The 24289-nt window shown below is 44.4% G+C and overlaps 1 protein-coding gene across 2 annotated transcripts in view; it reads right to left on the bottom strand.

The window, feature by feature from the left end:
• The window catches only part of LOC142776367 (uncharacterized), a 155516-nt gene that overhangs the window by 57803 nt on the left and 73424 nt on the right, over positions 1–24289 (bottom strand). For both annotated transcript variants that reach the window (XR_012887484.1, XM_075879919.1), the window contains exons 2-7: positions 8752–8810; positions 5571–5639; positions 4075–4220; positions 2860–2904; positions 1924–2016; positions 129–212 (exon numbers count right to left, since the gene is read on the bottom strand). Coding sequence is in view for 1 of the 2 variants with exons in the window: in XM_075879919.1 (XP_075736034.1) it covers positions 129–212; positions 1924–2016; positions 2860–2904; positions 4075–4220; positions 5571–5639; positions 8752–8797 (483 nt within the window). In the remaining variant the exon portion in view is untranslated. The remainder of the gene's footprint in view (positions 1–128; positions 213–1923; positions 2017–2859; positions 2905–4074; positions 4221–5570; positions 5640–8751; positions 8811–24289) is intronic.

Below are 24289 nucleotides of genomic sequence, written 5' to 3'. Positions count from 1 at the left end.
TTTTACCACTTCAATTTTAAGCTTCTTTGCACCTCTATAGATTTTAGGTTGTCAGCTCATTCAACCTTGAATTTATCTGTGAAGTCTCCTTAATCACCAAGGATAGGAAGGACTGATATACTGCATACCCGGAGTTCAAAGGTCACTGGCAAATTGCTGTTTTCACGCTCTCTCGCCGTTACGTATCCAATGCTGCTGTTGACTTTGGTGTTCTGCAAAAAAATAAATAAAGATAACCCATTAACTTTGCTCTGCTAGCGATAGCATGCAATGGAACTTTGATGCTCCATTTAGTCTGCTATTCACTCGTAAAAATGTAACGGTATTCACCAACTTTGAGGTTGTAAACGCTTGTCACAACATACCTAAAAAGCTAGTAACGGCTGAGTAACTTCATTACCATGGCATTTGCCACTTATAATTACTACCTACCGGGAAGCAGTGGCACAAGGTTAGTAACTTCCCTAGCCTGACGAGCTGAAGAAAAAAAATGTGAGTCTATAGTACAGTGTTTCTGTGTAACTACCCCAGTAAATACTCGCCACAGTGACGTCTTCAGATAAGAGTGTATACACACAGGCACGAACCAGCCATAAACGAGAACGTGCGCATATAGAAACACGCACATGATATAGAAGTTTCTGCGTGACACACTCTCCAACAACCGCCCTAAGGATATACTATTCCTTAGGGTTGCTTTTGAGCAGGTGTCGGGCAAAAATCTTGATATTTTGTACGGGCCTGTATACCGGCCTGCGCGCGCCGAGCTTAATACAACGCAACAGTCGCCAGTAGCGGCACCCTCAAACTATCACGTTGCAGTCGCTGAGGGCTGTACGTACACAGAAATAGATGGTGACAGGTAGATGCAGTGTTATTCTCTCGTTGCTTTTCCTCACTTAAAATAAAAAAAAATCGTTTTCTTCTTCAGAAGAACGTACTTATGCACTGATGATTTGTTAATGCTCATAACATGTTAAAGACACCTAACGTATATATATAGAGTGCTTTAAAAAATGTGTCCAATATTATTTAAAATCAGCAAAAGACGCCATTTGCTCGCTGTCTTCACAGTTGCTTTTTCTGTAGCGTCAGACACCTTACCAAGGTTGAATACATGATTTAGAATGCTAATTAGAAATGTTGAATCGATTATCTTTTTAATTACTGAAGTTAGACAGTTAAGTCGAACGAGAGGATTGAAGTTCTTGATGCGAAAAACTTATTGCCGCTTTGAGACTACGGAAAAGTGGCCTCCAGTAATAACTACGCATTCATCAAATTCTAAATTCTGCGGCAAAACCGATACCAACAGACCGGAGAGTGCAACAAGCAGACGACTACAATGACGCCACTGTTCAAAACAGTGGTTACAGGGCTGTAGCTCTTCCCCGTTCGATAACGTATGTGTGTCATGCGTGCTGTAATTGCGAGCGCAACCAGCCAACACACCCACACAAAGAAGTCGGTCGATGGTTGATATAACAACGCTCCCTCACCTCATTTCAGTGGCGCTCTTTGGCGTTTCGGTTTCGGTTTCCCCGCAGACTTAAGGAGAACTTCATTATTTGCAGTTGTTACTAGAGGCTGCTTTACCAAATTCTCAAAGTGGAAATCGGTTTTTCGCATGAAGGACTTCGATTCTCCCATTTAACGTACCTGCCTTATTCCAACAATTAAAAAGTTATTTATTTTAACTTTCCTAATTACCTTTCCAAATAACATCCTCAACCGTTTCAAGATACCTGTCATTATATAAAAAGCAATCGTGAAGAGAGCGAGCTATTAGTGCCTTTTTATGATTCAAGAAAATATTGGACATATTTCTTGAAACACCCTGTATTACAATAATGCATTCATATGTAGACCTGGAAGTAATGAAAGATAACGTTTACTTGAGTGGCGTAGTTGCTGCAAGCTCACCTCTGGCACCCGCAACAGAGTGCTGTAATCCACGAAAGGATGCGGAAGTCCTGTACCGTTGGTCACAATTATTGCCGATTCCACCTCGGTTGTCTAGAAACGGGAACATGTCAAAGAGCGTCAGGAAAGGAGCGAAAGTGTGAATTGAAAAACGTATCTAGTTTTCACTGCAACTGAGCTAACTAAAGCTGAACCCCGACTAAACTGTCACGCTTGTGCCACTCACAAATTAACTAGGCCCTGATACGCTTGCTGAATAGTATTATAAGTGACGAGGGATGACATTAAATTTGAGTTGTGTAGCTGTGTGGGGTGATTTTTTACGGGAAATTAAGTTTTTAGGAACTAACATTGACCATTAAAAAATTCAGCCTTATAAATTTGATGAATAAATTTAGGGATGTCCGTCTTGTAACGGGTACGAGTCAAATGGTTACCTGTATAGCTTTTCTACACTTTTCACAGTTAGGAATTTCGCTTTTCCACACTCTCTCTTTCAGTAGCATTCCTGCATGTAAATTACCATGTGCTTGTAATGTTGTCGACCTTTCAACACAGCGATTGTGTGAGCTGTCTGTTCCGTGCGTACTTGGCTGGATGAACGTTGTTGTGTACAGCGTACAGTGCACTAAGGCGTGTTCTTCACGCCGAGCCATACATGATACGACTGATAAGGCTGTTAACTAAGGCCAATTTCATTGAAGGCAGAAGCGCATACCAACTACTGTATTGTTGTAGCCTGTGTAGGTTGCCTTTTAGTACCGCCTTTACAGAACGCGTTTCTGAGCACTGGTGACATGCTGTCAGGTAAAAATATTTTGACTATATGGGTAACACATTGGAGATATTACTAACGTCGCTCCATCTTCAATACTTGATATATCGAATGTCTCAATTATTCTGCCTTGTAACATGCCGTGTGAGAGGGTGACTCACCTCCACACCATCCGTGACGAAGAGTCGTATTGTGTATTCTTCTTCCTGTACGTGGGGTAAGCACAAGAAAATTCAGCTGTGTGAATAAACTAATTCAGATACGCTTTATTCTTGTACATCATTGCTGAAGAGTTTTTAAATATCTGTAGCCGCTTCTTGGATATTTTAAAGAGGAAAATTAGTGTCTGCCCAATCACAGGACGAAGCTACAAGTGAATATACGCGGATTGCTTAGAAAAATAAAACTTCGCATTTGCGAAAAAAAAAAAAAAAAACAGACGACCTGACCTGGGAATGAAACCGGGACCAGCGGCTCTTCGGTGTAGTCACTCAGCCAACTGAGCTCACCAGGAGTTATCGATTATTTGCCACATTCGATGTTCATGTGCTCGAGTTGTCGAAAAATTTGTCCCTGTGCTGCCAACGGCTAGCCCCCAAATCAACTCAACTGGTAGCGCTACCCCTGGAATAGGTATCATATGAGGGCTAGATCCTCGAACCAGGACAAATTTCAAGTTTGCCTGATTATGAGCAAAAATGATTTGATGGTATATTTATTTCATAGATCGGCGTATGCCAAATTTTCTTTCTTATCGCCCTCTATTCACCTTGATTGATTTAGGCTTTCATTTTTATACAAATTCTTACCTTTTTTTTTCGTAAGTAGCTAAGCACATCAAGATCCAGCCTGCAGTCAAGGGCTGTATCTGTGACAGTATATGTATACGCCAGCTATGTTTGTAAGCGAGGACTTAGCTAGATAGAAAATGCAGGGTCGAACAGTGATCAGGAGGTACCAAAGTATGCTGGCGATTGTGTATGCATTTACTAAGTGCTTTGTATTTTTTCTATCCTTCTTTTCTTTCTGGATTTAATACCAGTTTTGGAGTAGATGGCTAGAGCGCAATCTGTATTCGCCTACTGGAATTTTAGGCCTTGGAAAAACAACGTCACAGTGTAACTGTGGCTTTCTGTTGTGAGGTTTGTGCCAACATATTGCCATGGAAAATCACAGCCATTCTGTACTTTAGTTTTTTTTCAAGCACCTCCAAAATACAAAACGCTTTTCAAATTACACCAAAAAAACTGTACTCTCGATGTATTCTTTCCCATTTTTTTCTATATCTAAACTAAAGAAATCGATACTTGCATACTTCACAAATATTTAAGGAGAGAGAGAGAGAGAAAATTGTGAGAAGATAAAGTCCAACTGACCGTGAGCGCTTTCTTGAGAATCACGTCAGCCTGGCTGAACTGGACGGAGCGGAACTGAAAGAGCGCCTTACCCACGGCGTCCTGAGCGCCGAAGGTGAGCACGTCTGAGTCGGCGTCGGAACCTTTCAGTCGGTACACGATGGTTCCTGGGTAAAAGAGCAACATTTCATTTTTAATTTTCCCGTGGAAGCTTTCCGGTGAATACGGGGTGCAATTCTCGCAATTTTCCGTAGAAATCAAGCGCATTTGCTTACCATGTTTCTGTCGCAAAGTACGTATAACGTAAGTAAAAAAAATAAGTTGGGGTTAGAGGGGAGACCGAAATGAGACTGAGGAATGTTCTTCAATGTTTTTAATTTTCCCGGACATCACGTTACAGACAGCTCATTAAGCAGATCTCGCCGAGTATTATCGCTCCTAATCATTAAAGGGACGTCAACCCTGTCAGGAGGCTTACGATATAACTCCGCTCTACAAATTGTATTGACCCAAAAAAATATGCTAACTTGACACATAACGACAAAAAAAAATGAATTAGCACTAACCTTTCTCCTTCCCCCCTCCCCTCCTTTTTGATCATGTGCTAAAAGTCGTTTTTTTTTTTTGGTTATTACAGGGATGAACCGGCTAGCCCAATGGCAAGTACTTCTCAGCTGTACAGTTTTCTTAACTGAAGATAGTCTCAAAAGCAGCATCACTATTTGTGTTTTTTGAGAAGTCATAATGAAGTGTCATAGGGTCACGAGAATTGTATAATTTGGGCTGCGTATTCGTTATGTTCGGGGGTTACTGGGAGAAGGTTATTTTATACGTGATTGTTGGGCCCTGTATGTTCTATGTACGACTCCTCTAAGAGCTAAGGAGCAGCTGACGGCTTTTTTGTGCGCCAAAATCTTGTTATATATCTCTTGTATATGTCAACAATAAGAATTATAAGTTCATTATTCGAGTAGGAAAATAATTTATTTCAATGTTTTTTACGTAGCCACATGCGTGAATTATATGGAGGGATATACCGGCTCAGGTATTTTGTACGAAAAATTTATATCGTTTCTAATTCAAGTATACAGATTGTAATCGAAGCGCTAAATATCTGACACACAACAATTGACTTCTAGATGTACCAACTTCATAGAAATCCAATCAGAGACATCACCTAACGTACAATAGGAATGACAATAGTGATTCATTTGATGCTTGTTTACGGAGCGTGCGTTGAAACGAATAGAAGGCGAAGTCGGTTGAATGTAATAAGTTACCAAGCTCTTGCTGCGCCTCGCTTCTTTGGCACTACGTTTGGCGCTACGTAGTCATACTGCGTTGCGCAGCATGACTTTACGGGTTTAGAGAATACATAAAATCCCCATAAAACCATAAAATAAAGAATACATAAAAGAATACATAAAATTGCCGTTGTTTTTCATTGAATACTTAACTTACAATTTCGACCAGTATAGAACGTACACCAAGGCAGGCTAGAAGATTCGCATGCTTACCAATCGGCGTTTCTTTAGGAAGCTTGAGCACTCTCATGTTGTGGGAGTAGTCGATATTGGGAGCGTTACCTGAAAGAGAGTGTTTGCAAAATGTACAATGCACAGCTATGTCATTTTATCTAAGATTGAAGTTCCATGTGCTCTCTTCACTTCTTTCTTATCTTCTTTGAGTTCATAGATGTAGGCTAGTGGTGAGCTGCACGAAAAACGTCTATTAGGTAAAAGGTACGTAGGATCAATAGCCTGTCTAATGCCTGCCTATTTTAAACGAAGAGGGAAATAACATAATACGAAGCATTTCAGGACAATAAGTAAGCTAAGGTGTGCATAAAGGTGCCCTGCAACACTTTTTGAACATGGTCAGAAAATGCTGCCGATTGGTTCTAGAAGAGGCTCCCAGAACACGCGAGCCGAATATTATAGAGCAGCACGTGGCCTGGAATTCGAAGTGAGCTGAAAATTGTTTTCTCTTCTCTCTACGAATGACGGAAGAAGCTTAAAAATGTGGAGAGCCTACATGACCGCCTGCTTTAGGGTGGTGCTAGCCTTTGACCCACTACATGCCGTCAACGCTCCTCCACCCGCCAAAACACAATGTTGCCAGACGACAATGCCACGCAATCGCACCAAATTGTGGCCCACACTGCGTGTACGCCTGGCTCCATTCCATCCTCGATAATATGGCCCGGCGTTGGCGTCAACACAAAGCAGTAGATGCATTAAGCGTGAAACGTGTACGTCGGTGGCATCCAGCGTCGGTGTCAACACGAAGCAGTAAATGCATCAAGCGGGTAATGTAAACGTCGGTGTCCTCCAGCTTAGCGTCAATACGAAGCATTAGGTGCATCTAGCATTAAATGTATCCGTCGGTGGCGTCCAGCGTGGGCGTCAAAACGAAACCGTTGATGCGTCCAGCGTAAAATGTAAGCGTTTGTGGCGTTCAGTGTTAGCGTCAACACGAAATAATTGATACATGAAGTCCCAGGCAGCACTAAAAATCACAGCTTATCTACGAGGTGAATTGTTGACAAGTGGGCGAAGCGGACGAACGGACGGACGGACGAATGCACGCAAGGATGGACGAATGGACGCGCGGACGGGTGTACAGACGGGCACTCGGACGCACGCGCGGACGAACGCACGAATGGATGAATGGATTGACGCACGCACAGAAGCACCGACGGCACACGGACCGACGGCACACGGACGGACGCACGGACTCTTACATTTCGAGGTTGATGCATGTAACGTGCTGACGCCGACGCCGGACGATGTTACCGAGTGTTACGCTTCAAGCTTTGCATGTAACGTGTTGACGCCGATGCTGGACACCACCGACCGTTACATTTCGCGCCTGATGAACCTAAGGGTTTGTGTTGACTCCAACGCTGGACGACACCATTGACAGTTACGTTTCGAGCTTGATGCATGTAGCGGGAGGCGTTGGTAACGCGTTGACGTCAACGCTGGACGACGCCACCAACGGCTACATTTCGCGCTTGATGCATGTAATGTTTCGTGTGAACGGGGACGCTGGACGCCACCGACATTTCACGCCTGATATATCGAAGATTTTGCCTTAAAGTCTTAGACTGGCAAATGACCTGTGAAAATACACCGCAAGACACTAATCTTGCAGATCACGAGTAGCTGGGGGGAAGGGGGTGGGATTGTACGACTGGCCCCCAAAAAACAGCACACAAGAAAATTATGCTAAATTTGGCGGAAGCTGGCAACAGCGGGCCCGATTGCCCACTAATTTCGGCCTAGTTTTTAGGGCACTTTTTCAGATGCCTCCACCCTAAAACAAGTGGTCATGTAGGCTTCTATAGACATCACTCGTAGGTCATCTATCAGTCATTGGCTGAATTGAGCACGGCGCGCTCGGTCATTACAGGGATCACCGCGAGAGGCCGCAACCTGTCCACGCGTGCGCACGCGATAACACCAAAAAAAGCCGTGTATTCCAAAAAAAAAAAAACAAAGAAAAAGGACTCAAGGTCAGAAGGCGCGCGTTACGTATTTGCCTTGCCCGCGCCATTCCTCCCTGCTTAGCTTCCAGCGCTTGATTGATTGATTTGTAGAGTTTAACGTCCCAAAACCACCATATGATTATGAGAGACGCCGTAGTGGAGGGCTCCGGAAATTTTGACCACCTGGGGTTCTTTAACGTGCACCCAAATCTGAGCACACGGGCCTACAACATTTCCGCCTCCATCGGAAATGCAGCCGCCGCAGCCGGGATTCGAACCCGCGACCTGCGGGTCAGCAGCCGAGTACCTTAGCCACTAGACCACCGCGACGGGGCAGCTTCCAGCGCTTTCGTCAGGACGAGTTAAGAGGAAATGCAATTGCAGCGTGAGACAAACCTTTGTAACTCCGCTCGTACTGAACAAATTCTTAAACTTCTTGCGGCCTTGACTTCATGAGACACTAATCCTCGTATTCTAGAACGTCCATTCACTCAACGCTTCACCTTCACTTGAGAAAGCCGATGGAAGCGCCGTCTCTATAGGCACGACAAGTCACTGCATATCAGCGATATTTAGCCATGATTCTTGAGTAGCGCAGCGTCATTTTCAGCCGAGCAGTGGCGCAGTGCTCAACCCTGTCAAGTGAAGGGTATAAGTCGAGTCGAGGAGCGTTTGTGAATACCGGGGTAAGCACTTTCAGCGAATCCATTCAATGGTTACTTGAAAAGGTGTTTCAGGGATACTTTAAGTGTAGCACAATGTAAAAAGAATGAAAAGTTGTGCGCCGTCGGAAATGCTTAAAAAACGGATGAATAGATAGATAGATAGATAGATAGATAGATAGATAGATAGATAGATAGATAGATAGATAGATAGATAGATAAATAGATAGATGGATAGATAGTGGAAAGCCTGATGCACTGAATGTATGCAACCTTCCTGCTTCTTAGCGACATATAGATTCTCGTCCCTGGTTCTTATAACGTCGCTAAGAACCTCCTTGGTTCTTAGCGACGTTATAAGATTGGTCTGTTTCGAGGAGCAGCGGTACGCGCTAATTGCTTGCGTCATACTATAAAAATCATTGTCCATTATAAGGCAACGCTGACTTTAGAGTAAACGCATATTTCTTTCTAAAGGCATAGCGATTGTATGTGCTGTAGTATCATGCGCTGCTCGGGCACCGGAGTGACATGAAAGGACCATACCTTTTACATTTCCGATGTCTAGTAGTAGAAGCATGCAGAACCACATGGCAGTCGGACATCTGAAAACAAGAAAAAAAAAGAATATATAAAAAGAACAGTTACACGTAGTGGGTACACGCTACCAACTGCTAGGCTCCGCAATCAAATTTATACCTGTCATACAACTACTTTTTTTTAACGGGCGTTTGTTTTTATTCTTTAAAAGCGTCCTATGACCAACGATTTCGCGATGTTTTTATACCAGTAGGTTTCAGTAATGTGTTCCTAGCTTGTGAATATGCAGTTTGCTGGCAACGCATCACGAAGTAGAAACACGACGAGGTAACCAATCAAGGTATGCATTTGAAAGACTTGAAAAAAAAAACTAAAATAACAACAAAGCTTTGAAAAAAAAAACAAAGCAAATTGTGGGATTTAAAGCTACAGAAGCTGGAGGAATATGCAACGCTGCTTGATAAGTCACATTTATCTTATCGAAAAGAAATATAACATAGTGTTATCTAGCAAAAAGAAAGCAAAGTAAGTTTAGAATTAAGTGCCGCAAATATAGTGCGAGCCATACGCTACATATATAGAAATTTTATAGAAAATAGTCATTAAAATTATTTAAGGAAAAGTGGACGAGCGAAAAATAAATAAATAGTTAAATGAATAATTAGGCAAATAAAGAAATAAATAAATAAAAATTGGTACATCTCAGTAGTTCTGGGAGTCAACGTCATGTGAAGCAACCGGTGAGTAGTGGCGTCTGCTACACTTTTAAATTGATTTGAATCAAGCATTCTCAGTTCAATCGACGTCCTCGTGCATTTTCTGTAGTTTCGTGGCGGGCACGTAGCGAGGAAATTATTTCCGGTGAGTTCAGGAACACTTGCTGAAGGCGTTGAAGCTAACACCCATTTTCAAGAAAGCAGCTATCTTCTAGAAAGCACCTATTTGAAGAAGCAACAACATGGATTGGAGGGAGGTGGCTCCTAGAACCTACCATTCATCCAGCTACAGAATTGACTGCAAGTTTATTCGGCACGTCGATTACATTGACACCCAAGGGGTATTCTACGGTCAGACGAAACGATAGGATTCACATTAAAGCACAAGCGACAGTTTAATCGAAACGAACTGCACGCTTTACGTTGGGACGATGAGCACGTCGTAAGAAGTGGTTTTCGCCGTAATCATCCGGTTGTGCAGTGATTTACCATATAGCTTGTCGAGTCATAGAAGTTAATATGCAATGTTGATCACATTGTTTTGAAAGCCGATAGTGAAAACCACCAATAGTGAATTGATGTTGACGCTATATATGACGTTACTATAGGGTTTTTATTGTGAGTTTTTCAAACTCTGGTGTTGCCCTCTAGTGCCACGCATGACAACCATGGTGAATCAGTGGTTAAGGCTCTCGGCTGTAGACCTGAAAGTCGCGGGTTTGATCCCGGCCATTACGGTCGCGTTTTGGTGTAGGCGAAATGGTAGAGGCCCGTCTACTGTGCAATGTCATTGCACGATAAATAACACAGTTACAGAGAAAGCTGTTATGAGATCACAACTTTGGTCTTGCGCAGCGCCGTAGTTGTCTGCCGCCGCCAGCGGTGTCCGTAACCACATCGCGCGAAATTAGCAAAAAAAAAAAAAAAAACCAGGTACCAATAACATAGTGTGGCTCGAACCCGGGTGCACTGGGTGCCAGCCCAGTATTCTACCACTGAGCGAAGCCGGTGCTTCGGACTTGTTGGCAAACTTGCCCTAAATAGGCTTGATATCGGGAAAAAATCGCGTTATTATGAGTAACAAAGCGTTTTAGAAGAGCAAACGAACAACCAGGAGTCACAAAATGCGAATAATGTAATGACTGATTCGTCGAATGCTCAAACCTTCTACAAAAGCTAGTTCTTGATCACCTATCAACTGTGGCACATACTCACTTGAGGCATACTTACTCATCGTCGTCAGTCACTGCATGAACAATTGGCATAAAATTCATCGAAATAGTTTAGCGGATACCACGCTTCTCAGAAGAATGGCGAAGAATAGCATAGAGAATGCCGGCCTACTATCCTAAAACTTTTATTATTAATGCAGTAGTGGGTACCTAGCAAGTGAATTTGCAGGAGCTACCCAATGAGTATTAAAAAAAAAGCTCTGAAGGGCCGCTCTTCTAGCTTTCGCTGTGACTGTACTGTGCCTTCCGCGCAGGCCTTGCGTTTTATAGTTTTCGGAGCCCTCCACTATGGCACTTCTCATAATCATATCGTGGTTTTTGGATGTTAGACCACAGACGTTACTACTATTCATTGCCACGCAGAATTCCCGAGTTCAATGCCAGCTCTGAAAGCGATTTTATATATCTCTGTTTCTCCTGTATTTTCCTAACCTACAACATTGCGGACACCTGCCCCGAATTTTCTTCTCCACAAGGTCCACAACAAGACGGCATAAAAACTTTTGAGGTTTGTTCATCGCTGTTCCAAGAATGATATAAACTGTTAATTAGCTATGGCACATACCGACATTTCATGGGCCATGGTATGCGGGTATGTGCCACACGTGACTGAAAGATGATGACTTAACTGCAGGAAAACTGGAGTATCATAGTCTGTGTAATGACAAGTGCCCCGTAAAAATATAACTAAAAGCCTAGACTATTCCGCCATTGCAATGGCAGTCGTGCCAAAAGGCGCTGATTCCAGGCTGCAATAGCAAATAATGGTTCGATAAATTTATCGTCATAAAGATCACAAAACCCTCCGATGCCGCACAAACGCGCGATTGAGTCATTGCTGAGCTATGAATTATTTGAGGACTCGAAAAGGCGACGAATGTGAACTGTAGCTGCTGCGAAAAGCACCTTGATTTGTCTTATCTACGACGCTATAGTACGTTATGGTGATGGAACGTACATCCAAGCTACTCTTCCCCACAGTATATATGACTGGATTACCGTTTGAATTTGGTCGTGTGCATGACTTCGTTAATGAAGTGCTGTGACGAATCACGCATACACAGCAAAAGTCAATAATCGACTAGCTGTTGCTATAGCGGCATGATATATTGCGATGAAGTCACGCCACAAGTGAGGTTGGACTATTAAGCGAGTGGTCACGTCAATAAAATTTAATGTTACATGGATGCAGTAAATGACAAAATTGAATAGAAACGCTGAATTCACGCAGGTATAGCAGTACATAGCATTGACGCTAAAGAAAGAACGGATACCGTATATTTTACAAATACTGAAATTCGGGCCGAGTTTGTATACGCGTTCATAATTAAACAAGCAGTGCGATATAATGACACAAACACGAACAAAATAGCCTCACGAGTGTGTGCTAATCTGGTTTTGTGTCGATGTTTTATCGTACTCCTCGTTCAAGCATGTCTCACAATAGCACCTCTCATCGTTGGATAATTTCGGGCTGGGTCAATTCAGGTTTTCCCGCACACCATTTCCCTACAGAACCGAGTGACCACCGCCGACCATGAACTATTTTATGTGTAAATTAAACAAGCAGTGTGATATAATGACACAAACACGAACAAAAGAGCCTCACGAGTGTGTGCCAATCTGGTTTTGTGTCGGTGTTTTATCGTACTCCTCGTTCAAGCATGTCTCACAATAGCGCCTCTCATCGTTGGATAATTTCGGGCTGGGTCAATTCAGGTTTTCCCGCACACCATTTCCCTACAGAACCGAGTGACCACCGCCGACCATGAACTATTTTATGTGTAAATTAAACAAGCAGTGTGATATAATGACACAAACACGAACAAAAGAGCCTCACGAGTGTGTGCCAATCTGGTTTTGTGTCGGTGTTTTATCGTACTCCTCGTTCAAGCATGTCTCACAATAGCGCCTCTCATCGTTGGATAATTTCGGGCTGGGTCAATTCAGGTTTTCCCGCACACCATTTCCCTACAGAACCGAGTGACCACCGCCGACCATGAACTATTTTATGTGTAAATTAAACAAGCAGTGTGATATAATGACACAAACACGAACAAAAGAGCCTCACGAGTGTGTGCCAATCTGGTTTTGTGTCGGTGTTTTATCGTACTCCTCGTTCAAGCATGTCTCACAATAGCGCCTCTCATCGTTGGATAATTTCGGGCTGGGTCAATTCAGGTTTTCCCGCACACCATTTCCCTACAGAACCGAGTGACCACCGCCGACCATGAACTATTTTATGTGTAAATTAAACAAGCAGTGTGATATAATGACACAAACACGAACAAAAGAGCCTCACGAGTGTGTGCCAATCTGGTTTTGTGTCGGTGTTTTATCGTACTCCTCGTTCAAGCATGTCTCACAATAGCGCCTCTCATCGTTGGATAATTTCGGGCTGGGTCAATTCAGGTTTTCCCGCACACCATTTCCCTACAGAACCGAGTGACCACCGCCGACCATGAACTATTTTATGTGTAAATTAAACAAGCAGTGTGATATAATGACACAAACACGAACAAAAGAGCCTCACGAGTGTGTGCCAATCTGGTTTTGTGTCGGTGTTTTATCGTACTCCTCGTTCAAGCATGTCTCACAATAGCGCCTCTCATCGTTGGATAATTTCGGGCCGGGTCAATTCAGGTTTTCCCGCGCACCATTTCCCTACAGAACCGAGTGACCACCGCCGACCATGAACTATTTTATGTGTAAATTAAACAAGCAGTGTGATATAATGACACAAACACGAACAAAAGAGCCTCACGAGTGTGTGCCAATCTGGTTTTGTGTCGGTGTTTTATCGTACTCCTCGTTCAAGCATGTCTCACAATAGCGCCTCTCATCGTTGGATAATTTCGGGCTGGGTCAATTCAGGTTTTCCCGCACACCATTTCCCTACAGAACCGAGTGACCACCGCCGACCATGAACTATTTTATGTGTAAATTAAACAAGCAGTGTGATATAATGACACAAACACGAACAAAAGAGCCTCACGAGTGTGTGCCAATCTGGTTTTGTGTCGGTGTTTTATCGTACTCCTCGTTCAAGCATGTCTCACAATAGCGCCTCTCATCGTTGGATAATTTCGGGCCGGGTCAATTCAGGTTTTCCCGCGCACCATTTCCCTACAGAACCGAGTGACCACCGCCGACCATGAACTATTTTATGTGTAAATTAAACAAGCAGTGTGATATAATGACACAAACACGAACAAAAGAGCCTCACGAGTGTGTGCCAATCTGGTTTTGTGTCGGTGTTTTATCGTACTCCTCGTTCAAGCATGTCTCACAATAGCGCCTCTCATCGTTGGATAATTTCGGGCCGGGTCAATTCAGGTTTTCCCGCGCACCATTTCCCTACAGAACCGAGTGACCACCGCCGACCATGAACTATTTTATGTGTAAATTAAACAAGCAGTGTGATATAATGACACAAACACGAACAAAAGAGCCTCACGAGTGTGTGCCAATCTGGTTTTGTGTCGATGTTTTATCGTACTCCTCGTTCAAACATGTCTCACAATAGCGCCTCTCATCGTTGCATAATTTTGAGCCGGGTCAATTCAGGTTTTCCCGCGCACCATTTCCCTACAGAACCGAGTGACCACCGCCGACCATGAACTATTTTATGTAATCTTTCTCCGAAGCAGCAGCTGCTGCAGAGTCCTCACAGCACCGATATACGAGCTCCAATTTCCCTACTGATTCCCAAACGCCCAGAGCAATTCTGTTCACGTGGTCGTTGCTGACCTCACGCACTAAAGGCAGAGTGAATAGAGGCAGGCCTTACTATTCAGCGCACCTATAACCCGCGTACAGAAGCCGCAATTGATGGCTGGTGCGTCCCCAAGTAGCGCTAATGAAAATGTTCTCGCCGTGTCGCCTTCGTGGGAGCCCGCTCCCTCCTATCGGGCCTATTACACGCCACTATAAGTTTGCTTTTACTCATGCTGGCTTGCTTCCTACTTTCATTGCCTATGATTCTTGTTCCCGCGACTACGCGTGATGTAAGCATGCCGGCACACATGCGACGCTGGGGGATATCATTAGGGAAAGTCGGCCCCGCGACTTGCGCGCCCCAGTGATCTGAAAATGTCAAGAACATGCACGCTCCGCCCATGTAACGACTGGCGCTGCCACGGTGATTATGCCGTGAATTTTGCCGTGAAATTGAGCAAAGCTCGCGTTGCGGCCCAGTTACGTGACTAAGATTCAGAAGCTAGACATGCGGATGGTGTTCAGGAATGACAGAACAATTGCTGGAATGCATAAGAATGTCTCACCGAAAGCGTCTGTAAAATACAGACGAACAGAGGTTATACCGAGCGAAAAAAATCCATGACACATTAAATGAAAGGGCACAGTTACGTTTATGAAAAGTTGTAACAGTGAAACTGAGTTGATGGACAACATGGATTGCTAAATCTGCTCGCGGATAATTGGCGATGTCCCTACCGCATATAGAATGCTCCTGTGTCCAATTTAATTTCTTTGGTAACACCTCGGGTGAATGAGCATGCACACCAGAGGAGCTGATATTCTCAAGCAGCTTATAGTCTCTATAAAAAATTCAAGCCAATCACTAGACTTATGAGGAAAGACTACCGACCAGTCACCACTCTTGTTTACACACACACACACACAAAAAACGCTTTGCAAATACGTGCCACAAAGACACTATATTACGCTTTCGTAATTACTGCTTAATATCGGCCGGTACACTTTGCTAATAAAACATAAAACCACAGAATTGGCCAGCCATTTGGTCTAACAAGACATTACAGAGTGAGAATTTTTTGTTTTGTTCTTGCTGATCTGTCACGCAGGGTTTTCACGGAGAAGCTTAAGACCAAACCAAAATGAGGGCATACAAATTGTAAGTATGCGATAAAAAAAAACTACGACTATCGCAACCATTCGTTGCGGTAGTTTTCGCGACACCCTATGCAGCTTCACAATGCAGCCCCACCGTGGTGGTCTAGTGGCTAAAGTACTCGGCTGCTGACCAGCAGGTAGCGGGGTCAAATCCCGGCTGTGGCTGCTGCGTTTTCGATGGAGGGGAAAATGCTGTAGGCCCGTGTGCTCAGATTTGGGCGCACGTTACAGAACCCCAGGTGGTCGAAATTTCCGGAGCCCTCCACTACGGCGTCCCTCATAATCATATGGTGGTTTTGGGACGTTAAGCCCCAAATATCAATCAATCAGCTCCACGACGCAGATTCACAACGAGCGTCACGAGTTCTTACGTGGACCATTTTTTCTGTATTCGAAAGAAATATGTCGCGCTAAAAATTTTTCTTTAGAAAACAAAACAGATAATACTTGTGCGGAGCATACTATTAGAGAACATGATTGATCAATACGAAAGTTATGGGGTAAAAGAGCACGCGAACGGACGGAGCTAAGGTAGGTATAAGACAACACAAACGTGGACTCCAAGCTGGTGCTTTATCAGAATATAAATGTTATTTAAACACTCCCGATTTAGTGACACTCACAAATTAAGCACTGGTTCTGAGATTTCGAAGCGCGGGGCAGCGACCATATTCCAACTTACCTGAGTATAGAAGGTTTAATTCACCATCTCCAAGACATCAAGAGCCCTCAAACGCACTGATTGGCCGAAATTCAAAGTGTTAATGGAAAACTGTTGTGGTGATGGCTCATCCTATAACCTAGAGGCCTCTGATAAAAGATGCACTGCAGAATACCGCGCATTTGCTTTTGACTAGTTACAAGCCCATCGATTTCGACATCGAGCTTGAGGAACTTCGTGCAATACGTTGTCGGGCGGAACGTATACGTACAGATGGACAAAGTGCATGGATGATGAGAGGCTGGCTTGACGCACTTAAGACGGCCCGCCGGTGTCGCCCCCTAAGGGGGAGTGAGCGTCGTGTCCGGATCAAATAAAGTTCTTTGCTTGACTGCCTGCTGCACTCAAAAGAAAATACAACGGCACATCGATAAACTGGCTTGGCGATGTTGGGCATACTTCTGCGAGTCGTTGGACCCACGAAAATCTCTATCGCTGATATGAAAAACTGTCCGGGGTCTTAACACAGCCTATGGTCAGCGACACCCATGTACTCTGGCACTTCACCTACCATGTAGAGAGATTGACATCACAGACTCACACTGTAGAAGAAATGCCGGCGAATCCAATTTCACGGAAACAAGAAGGGCAACACTTGACAGCGTACAGCTCTCACATGATCCGCGCATGGAGTGACCGTTTTCAATGGATGAGCTGGAAGCGGCACTGGCACTGTGCAGACCTTCTTCAGCCCCCAGACCTGACGGCATTACGTACCGTGCCTTTTGTAACCTTAGAGATGAAGCTCGGAAGGCATTCACACGCCTTAACAATGACTCCTGGCAGACTGGTTCGGTCCTCCAAGCATGGAAATCAAGTCGCCTCATTCCGCTTCTCAAAGCTGGTAAATCTCTTATAGATATTGTCACACACCGTCCTTTGGTGCTTGCCAGTTGTGTGGGAAAGAATAATTAGAACACGAATGGAGTGGTATTCAGAGCGCTACGAAATTTATCCAGTATCCATGATCGGATTCAGGTGCAGTCATTCATAAATCGACGGTGTTGCTGATCTGGTGACATATCTTGAACACCAGAAAGCCTGTAAGAGACTGTGTGCTGCCCTGTTTCTAGACGTTATAGGGGCTTACGATAATGTGACCCATAAAGCCATCCTTAGTGTTTTGGGAACAGTGGGCCTTGAAGTCAAGACATATATGTGGGTGTACAGCTACTTACAGCTAATATCGTTCTACCTGATGACAGCGAATTGCTCAACACCTGAGTATTACAGTAGCCGGGAGTCCCTCAAGGAGGAGTGCTAAGCCTTAGACTTTTCAATATAACGCTCATTAGACTAGTTGAATACCTGCCAAGCACTGTAGAACTTTCTATCTACGCTGACGTCATCTGCATTCGGACATCAGGTGTGACAAAGCTTCAGCTTCGCTCCCACCTTCAGAACGTTCCCACAACGACGTCATGCTACCTTCGCAAACAAGGTCTCAAGGTGTCTTGCGGGAAATGTGCAGTGGTAGCATTTACGCGGAAACCATTGTCTGCTCTAAGCATACCGAATAACGAAGAACACAGATAGTTATGCAGAAGCCACATCTTCTTAGAAGTCATAATAGAAAGAAACCTGTCATGGACTTCACACGTAAACTGTGTGAAGAAGCGCCTGATCGCAACATGTCACATGTTCAAATTTCTTCCAGGAAAGATATGGAGAGTGCACATACCAACCATGCTACAGCTGTACAGGGTGTTGTTTATCGGATTCTTGCGGTACAATTTACCTACAATATATAACACCACACAATTCAGAGCATTCAAGCCCAAACACATTAGATTACCTCGCAGTGCTTCAGTGGCTGAAACCGTTGCCATCGCCCAAGATAACTCGATAAAGACACATATTATTACCGAGCAAAATCACACATGCACCTAAGGCATAATGCCAGGACCCCTTCCCACCACCTGGCGAGCCTGGCTGCCAAAAGGCCCCGCACGACATATTGCCACGTTCCATTTCTCAAGGTTTGTTACCGCCCCAAAACACTACACAATTCTCAGCGCAAAACGTGCGTGCAGTTTTCGAGAAGCTCCCGGACTTTAGTAGATAATTTCGATAAGATCAGGCCCACTGTGCGAACTGTACAGATTATTCTGGAACCTACGCCACCGCCAGCGATAACGCTAGAACATTCGATGGCAAGAGTATAAATGCCGACGCACTTCGCCGCTTGTGAGTAGTTGATCGACGGCAGACGATCCGTTCACTGTCTAGCACATGCAGAAGGGGACTTGTATATATATATATATATATATATATATATATATATATATATATATATAGGTGATACAGATTACAGATATATATATATATATATCTGTAATCTGTATCACCTTTTTCATTTCATCACCCCATTGTCGTTGTTATTTGTTATCGATTCGGGCAAAGTGTGCTGGTCGATACTTAAGTTAATTTTTGTATAGCGCCTTCTTCATTGATTGGCACCTTCAGTCAGTTTATTTACGCGCACATTGTTGCTGATGCCTTATTTTGGGGGAGACAAGAGCCCCTCCCCCCGCTCCCTTGTACCCCCCCCCCCTGCGCCCCCCAGCCTCAAGGCCTCTTTTATACTTCCGGGCATGCACTTACCGTGTACGAAAGCAACATTGTTTCAGGCGACAAAAAAGGAATAATACCTAGACTTGTACAGTGCTAAGTCGCTACTTGTTCCAACCGCGTGTTGAGAAGACCTACCGCCGCGCATGATTAAGCCTGCTGGAGCACCACGCACTGTACAGTAAATAGAGGGGTACATTCCCCCACATACATTGTACCTCGGTAATAATACTGATTGTTGGCCTAGTTGGTATTTACTTAATGGCATGATTTGGCCGCAAAAGAGACACACACAAGAAAAGGAACACTCAAACGACAAGCACAGGCGGCTTGTCGTTTGCACAGGCGGCTTGTCGAAAGCACCACTACCTCGGTAGTGGTGCTTTCTTGATTGTACATGAACCCTTTGTAGTCGTGAAGCTCGATGTTTTCGTCATGTACTTTATCCTTGGTTGGAAGTCAATAAACTTCTCTTTGTTGCTATCTGTGCAAGACTGCTACTGTAATCGGACTTTCCGTTTGCCGGGCACAGCTTCGCCCAAATAAACTGTTTAATCTCAACACAAAGTATCCCGTCTTCGACCACGTCACGACCCCGTGACAATATGGTGCCACTGTCAGCAAGCACCGCTCATCATTTACTGAGGCGTACGCACCTGCATCAAAGCCACTGCTTCCTCCTTGGGGCTTGCCCTTACAAAAATGGGTTTGTCTTTCCTGTCACCCACGAGTCGCCTATCAGTCACCCCAGTCACCTTCCTGCAGACTCGACCTTTCTGTAGACCTGATCTGCAGATTTTCTGCAGACGCCGAGCAGACTGCAAGCAGAATTTTCTGATAATGTTCATCTAGAGTGCGTGCGCATAGACGTATGTAACATATATGTATGTGTCTACAAATTTTCAGAGGTGGCACATTTGATGATAATGATTTGATTGATGATTTGTGGGGTGTAACGTCCCAAAACCACCATATGATTATGAGAGACGCTTTAGTGGAGGGCTCCGGAAATTTCGACCACCTGGGGTGCTTTAACGTGCACCCAAATCTGAGCACATGGGCCTACAACATTTCCGCCTCCATCGGAAATGCAGCCGCCGCAGCCGGGATTCGATCCCGCGACCTGCGGGTCAGCAGCCGAGTACCTTAGCCACTAGACCACCACGGCGGGGCTGATGATAATGATTTAATGGGTTTCACCTTTCATTCACCTATCAGTCACCCACCAGTTACCTCCGTACAGACCTCCTCTGCAGATTTCCTGCAGACACCGAGCAGACGGCAAGCAGATTCGCTGTTTAGTGGGTCATGTGCGTGAGTGTCTGGATGTATATATTACATACGTCTATATCTATACATGCTCGGTCATAACACAATTATTAACAATAATTAAATGAACTTCACCTTTCAGTCACCAACTAGTCACCCACCAGTCACCCCAGTACACACCTAGTGAGCAGGTTTTCTGCAGACGCCGAGCAGACGGCAAGCACACTTGTTTGTTTTGTTTATGTGGGCCCTGTGAGTCCGTGTGTGGATATATATATATATATATATATATATATATATATATATATATATATATATATATATATATATATATATATATATACATTATGGGTCATGACACATTCTGTATCAATAACTAAAGGGGCTTCACCTTTCAGTTACCCACCAGTCACCCTAGCGACCCTAGTCTGCAGATTATCTGTAGAAAGGCTTCAGCTTTTCTGCATCCCCATGTGACAGCCTGTCTGCTGGTAAGTAAATGTCACTGATTAAAATAATGGTGCACATTTGACCAGTGCAAACTAAAAAATCTGTGTAGTTTATTGTTACCTCGTAGCCGCCATAGTCGTGCACTTCTTCTGTTTATGTATAAATGTGAAATTTTGAAGCATAGGAATTTTCTTACCGGCACTCAACAGCTGGTCAAAATACCATGGCTATATAAAACGGATGACCGGTGTTAAGTTATGAAGTTCGAGCAGTTATGCGTTTGGTATTTACTCTGCTGTTGTTGTGTTTGTGTTTTGGGCACCTGTTTGGTGGGTGTATGGGCGGTATTATACCCTTCAGTGCTGCATGTTCCTTAAATGTTCGTGCTAACACAAATGGCGCCTAATAATTACTTTTTGCTCATCATGACAAAACACTGCCGATATTCGATCGGCAGTGTTTTGTGTATTTCACCTTGGTCGGCGTTTTTGTTATTTTGCATTCTGCAGACATGCTGCAGAATTTATGTAGACTTTCAGCAGATGTTCCGCAGATATTCAGCAGGCATGCTGCATCCTGCGTGGCTACAAATGCTCTGGAGAATTTCTGCAGAACGGGTGTACCAATTGCTTACTCGGAGGTGACAGGGGGTGACAGAAAGTTTGTCACTTGTCTTCATATATTCCGCATCACAAGTGACTATTGGTGTGTGGAATTTCTGCACATGCGTTGCAAGTTTTTTTTTTTGTAAGGGGATGAGCTGGTCACGAGTTTACTTAATGATTCCAGGAATGCGAAGAAAACTGGACCTACTGACAGATGCCCTAAAACAACCGAGTCTATTCCTCCTGGACCAGAACTACAGTAACCCCGTGCACATCTACATGGATGGCTCGACTACATCGTCCAGTTCAGGTGGAGCAGTGGTTATACAATCACACGGGGTAACTCAGCGTTTTAAGACTTCACATGCGACGACGCCCATGGCAGCAATACTCGAGGCTCTATGTAGTGCACTGAAACTCATCAATTCTGAAGCAATATCAAGTAAATGGGACGTGTTTTCTGACTCAAAAACCGGCGTTACAGTGCCTGCGGTCAGTTCTCCGACGCGGATGTCAGGACCACTTCGCCTATCATACCTTGAATTTTCACCACCTCTTCATACAAAAAGACCCGGGCATCGTCTTTCAGTGGTTACCTGGGCATTGTGGCATCAGCGGAAATTATTCTGTTGGTCATGTTGCTCACACGTCACATCTCGAAGCAAACAGCGTTCCGATTCCACTTTCAAGAGCGGACGTGCGAGGCAGATTCGTCAACTGGCCCGCAGTCTCACACTGACTGAGTAGAACACACCAAGCCTACTACGTACCAGACTACATGAACCTGACCTTGCACTACAACTCCCGTCTCCACCCGGGCTACATCAACATGAAGCTTCGCTTCTTTACCGCCTTTGGCTGGGAGTTGCTTTAACGAAAGCATATACCATGTTAATAGGAAGGACTGATGGTGTGGCATGCAATGTTTGCGGCACCAATGAAAATATTGAAGACCTGCTGTGCCACTGTCTTCGATTTGCATCAGAGAGATAAGTACTTGCCAATAAATTGCGGCTATTGGATGGTCAGCCACTTTTTGTGCAGGTGCTATTACAGCACCGTCCACATTCCTCGACACCCCAAAAGACAATCAAAGCGCTCTTGTGTTTTTTTGAGGACAACGTGTTTGCGTGAACGGCTCTGACTTGCGGTGGAGTTCTACACGCTGCCGTGATTTACTGTCTGTCTCTCCCTTTTTCTTTTCCTTTCTTCCCTCTTTCTGACCTTCCTAGTTCCGTTTCCTAATCCTCAATTGTAGGGTAGCCAACTGGATGTCTTTCTGGTTAACCTCCCTGCCTTCTCCCTTTTGTTGCTTTCTTCCTTCCTTAACGATTAAGAACATGCACAGAGGAGCTGTCGAGGGGCTGTAACAATGCAAATGAATGCATGGATGAATGAATGCGAAAATTTATTGTTAGTCCTGAAGTGCACGACTCAACGCGCAGCGAGCCGCTCTCACGTTGGGATAGTCAGGCCAAGCCCGACCACTGCATTCCTAAGGCGGTAGTCGGGCATCATTATGGTTAACAAGCACGGAATTCCGCACCTAAAAAGCATGCCATATGCCGGTTTGTTATTGGCTGACGATGTGGTTTTAAGATGTGAAAAGATCTTGTGAAAGGACATTGGGTTTTAGAGGCCGGATTTATAGGCACAAAAACAGGGTATTAGGCGCCAAAAAAAAAAAAAAAGGTGGCCAGAACATTGTTTCAGGCTCTGAAAATCGTAAATACAGGCACAATAAATTTTGAGAAAAGTGAAATTTTTTTGAAATATACGTTTGGAATCTGTGTATACGACCGGAAAGCAAATAGAACTGTTTTAGTTTATAATGGCACAAAGACACTAATGGTTTAGCATAGCCATGTAATTTTTTTCTCCCAGGGTTTGCTGAATATGGTCCCTTTTTTTCTAGGCCAGCATGATGAGTTAAGTGTACACCGTCGAATAACATGCTCCTGGGTCTCTTTATTTTCGGCATGGCTGAGAAGGGCAACACAGGAGCAGATATCCACAGTGCTAATATTCCAGAAGGGTCTTTTTGCCTCGTAATAATTTGGTCTAAGCACACAAGGTCTGTTTCTGTACTGTTTATGAACACCTTAAATGACCATTCACCAGTTTCAGAATTTCGAGCAGGCAAGAGGAATGCATGCACTGGGCGCTCACGATCTGATATGCCGGGATTTGCAATGCTACGCATCCCAGAAAGAGGTTAAATGAAAGACTGAACGCCACTTGACCTTCATTCATCTCGGGCGCGCTCCCCAACATATATGCGAGAGTAAGCTGCCTTCATTTCGTTTGCATCGGTGTTCACGACGTTCTCGCACCATGCCGGTACGAGCATTCATAACGCTTGGCATTTTTCTCGTGCGTCGTCCCTTAGAGCAGTTCCAGCGGTGCGGCACTGTGTATCATGCTAAGGATATATGATACATGCAAGCCTCTCCAAGCGTGCACGCATAGAGGCATCCGTCCCGCAGAAACACGCAGCACAATACAGAGAACGTCGAAACGACACAGCACCGCTTGCATGCACGACCTGGCATGGGCATGTCATGCAAATGCAACCTTGTATGCACATGACGCGTTGACGCGTCCGCGTCGACTGATATTCCGGCTCCGAGTTGCTCCAATACCGAAGACGGCAGGGAAAAAAATCTCGCTCTCGAAGTCTACACCGGGCGAGTGGCAAGGGTTTCAAGCTCACCTGCTCGCATCATGCTTTCGCGGTTTGTAATGTACCAATTAAAAAGCCTAGTGGTAGAAAGCTTGTTTTTTTCATTGGGCAAGCAACAACTTCCAGTGTCGAAGTAATATTTCTCATGTGACCTATTTAAGCTTTTTTGGGAAGTGGCAAAGAAAACGAAAACCACGTGGACTTTTTTTTTTATCTGTACTCTACCCTGATGACACTCCATGGTTTCGCATTCGTTCTTCATCGTCCTGCGGCTGCACAGAAGCACTTGCTGTTCCCTACGCATGTGAGAAGACGCCGGGGAGATGCCAAAGAGACCACGCGACTCGGATCAATACAAGTATAGAGGCTAATTGACCTTCCTGTTAGCTAAGAAGCCTTGTAGTCTTGACAGCGCTGAAAGC

Source organism: Rhipicephalus microplus, chromosome X (genome assembly GCF_043290135.1).
Source record: "Rhipicephalus microplus isolate Deutch F79 chromosome X, USDA_Rmic, whole genome shotgun sequence".
Taxonomy (NCBI): Eukaryota; Metazoa; Arthropoda; class Arachnida; order Ixodida; family Ixodidae; genus Rhipicephalus; species Rhipicephalus microplus.
Note: the sequence above shows the minus strand (reverse complement) of the source record. Positions and strands in the feature narration are given on the sequence as shown.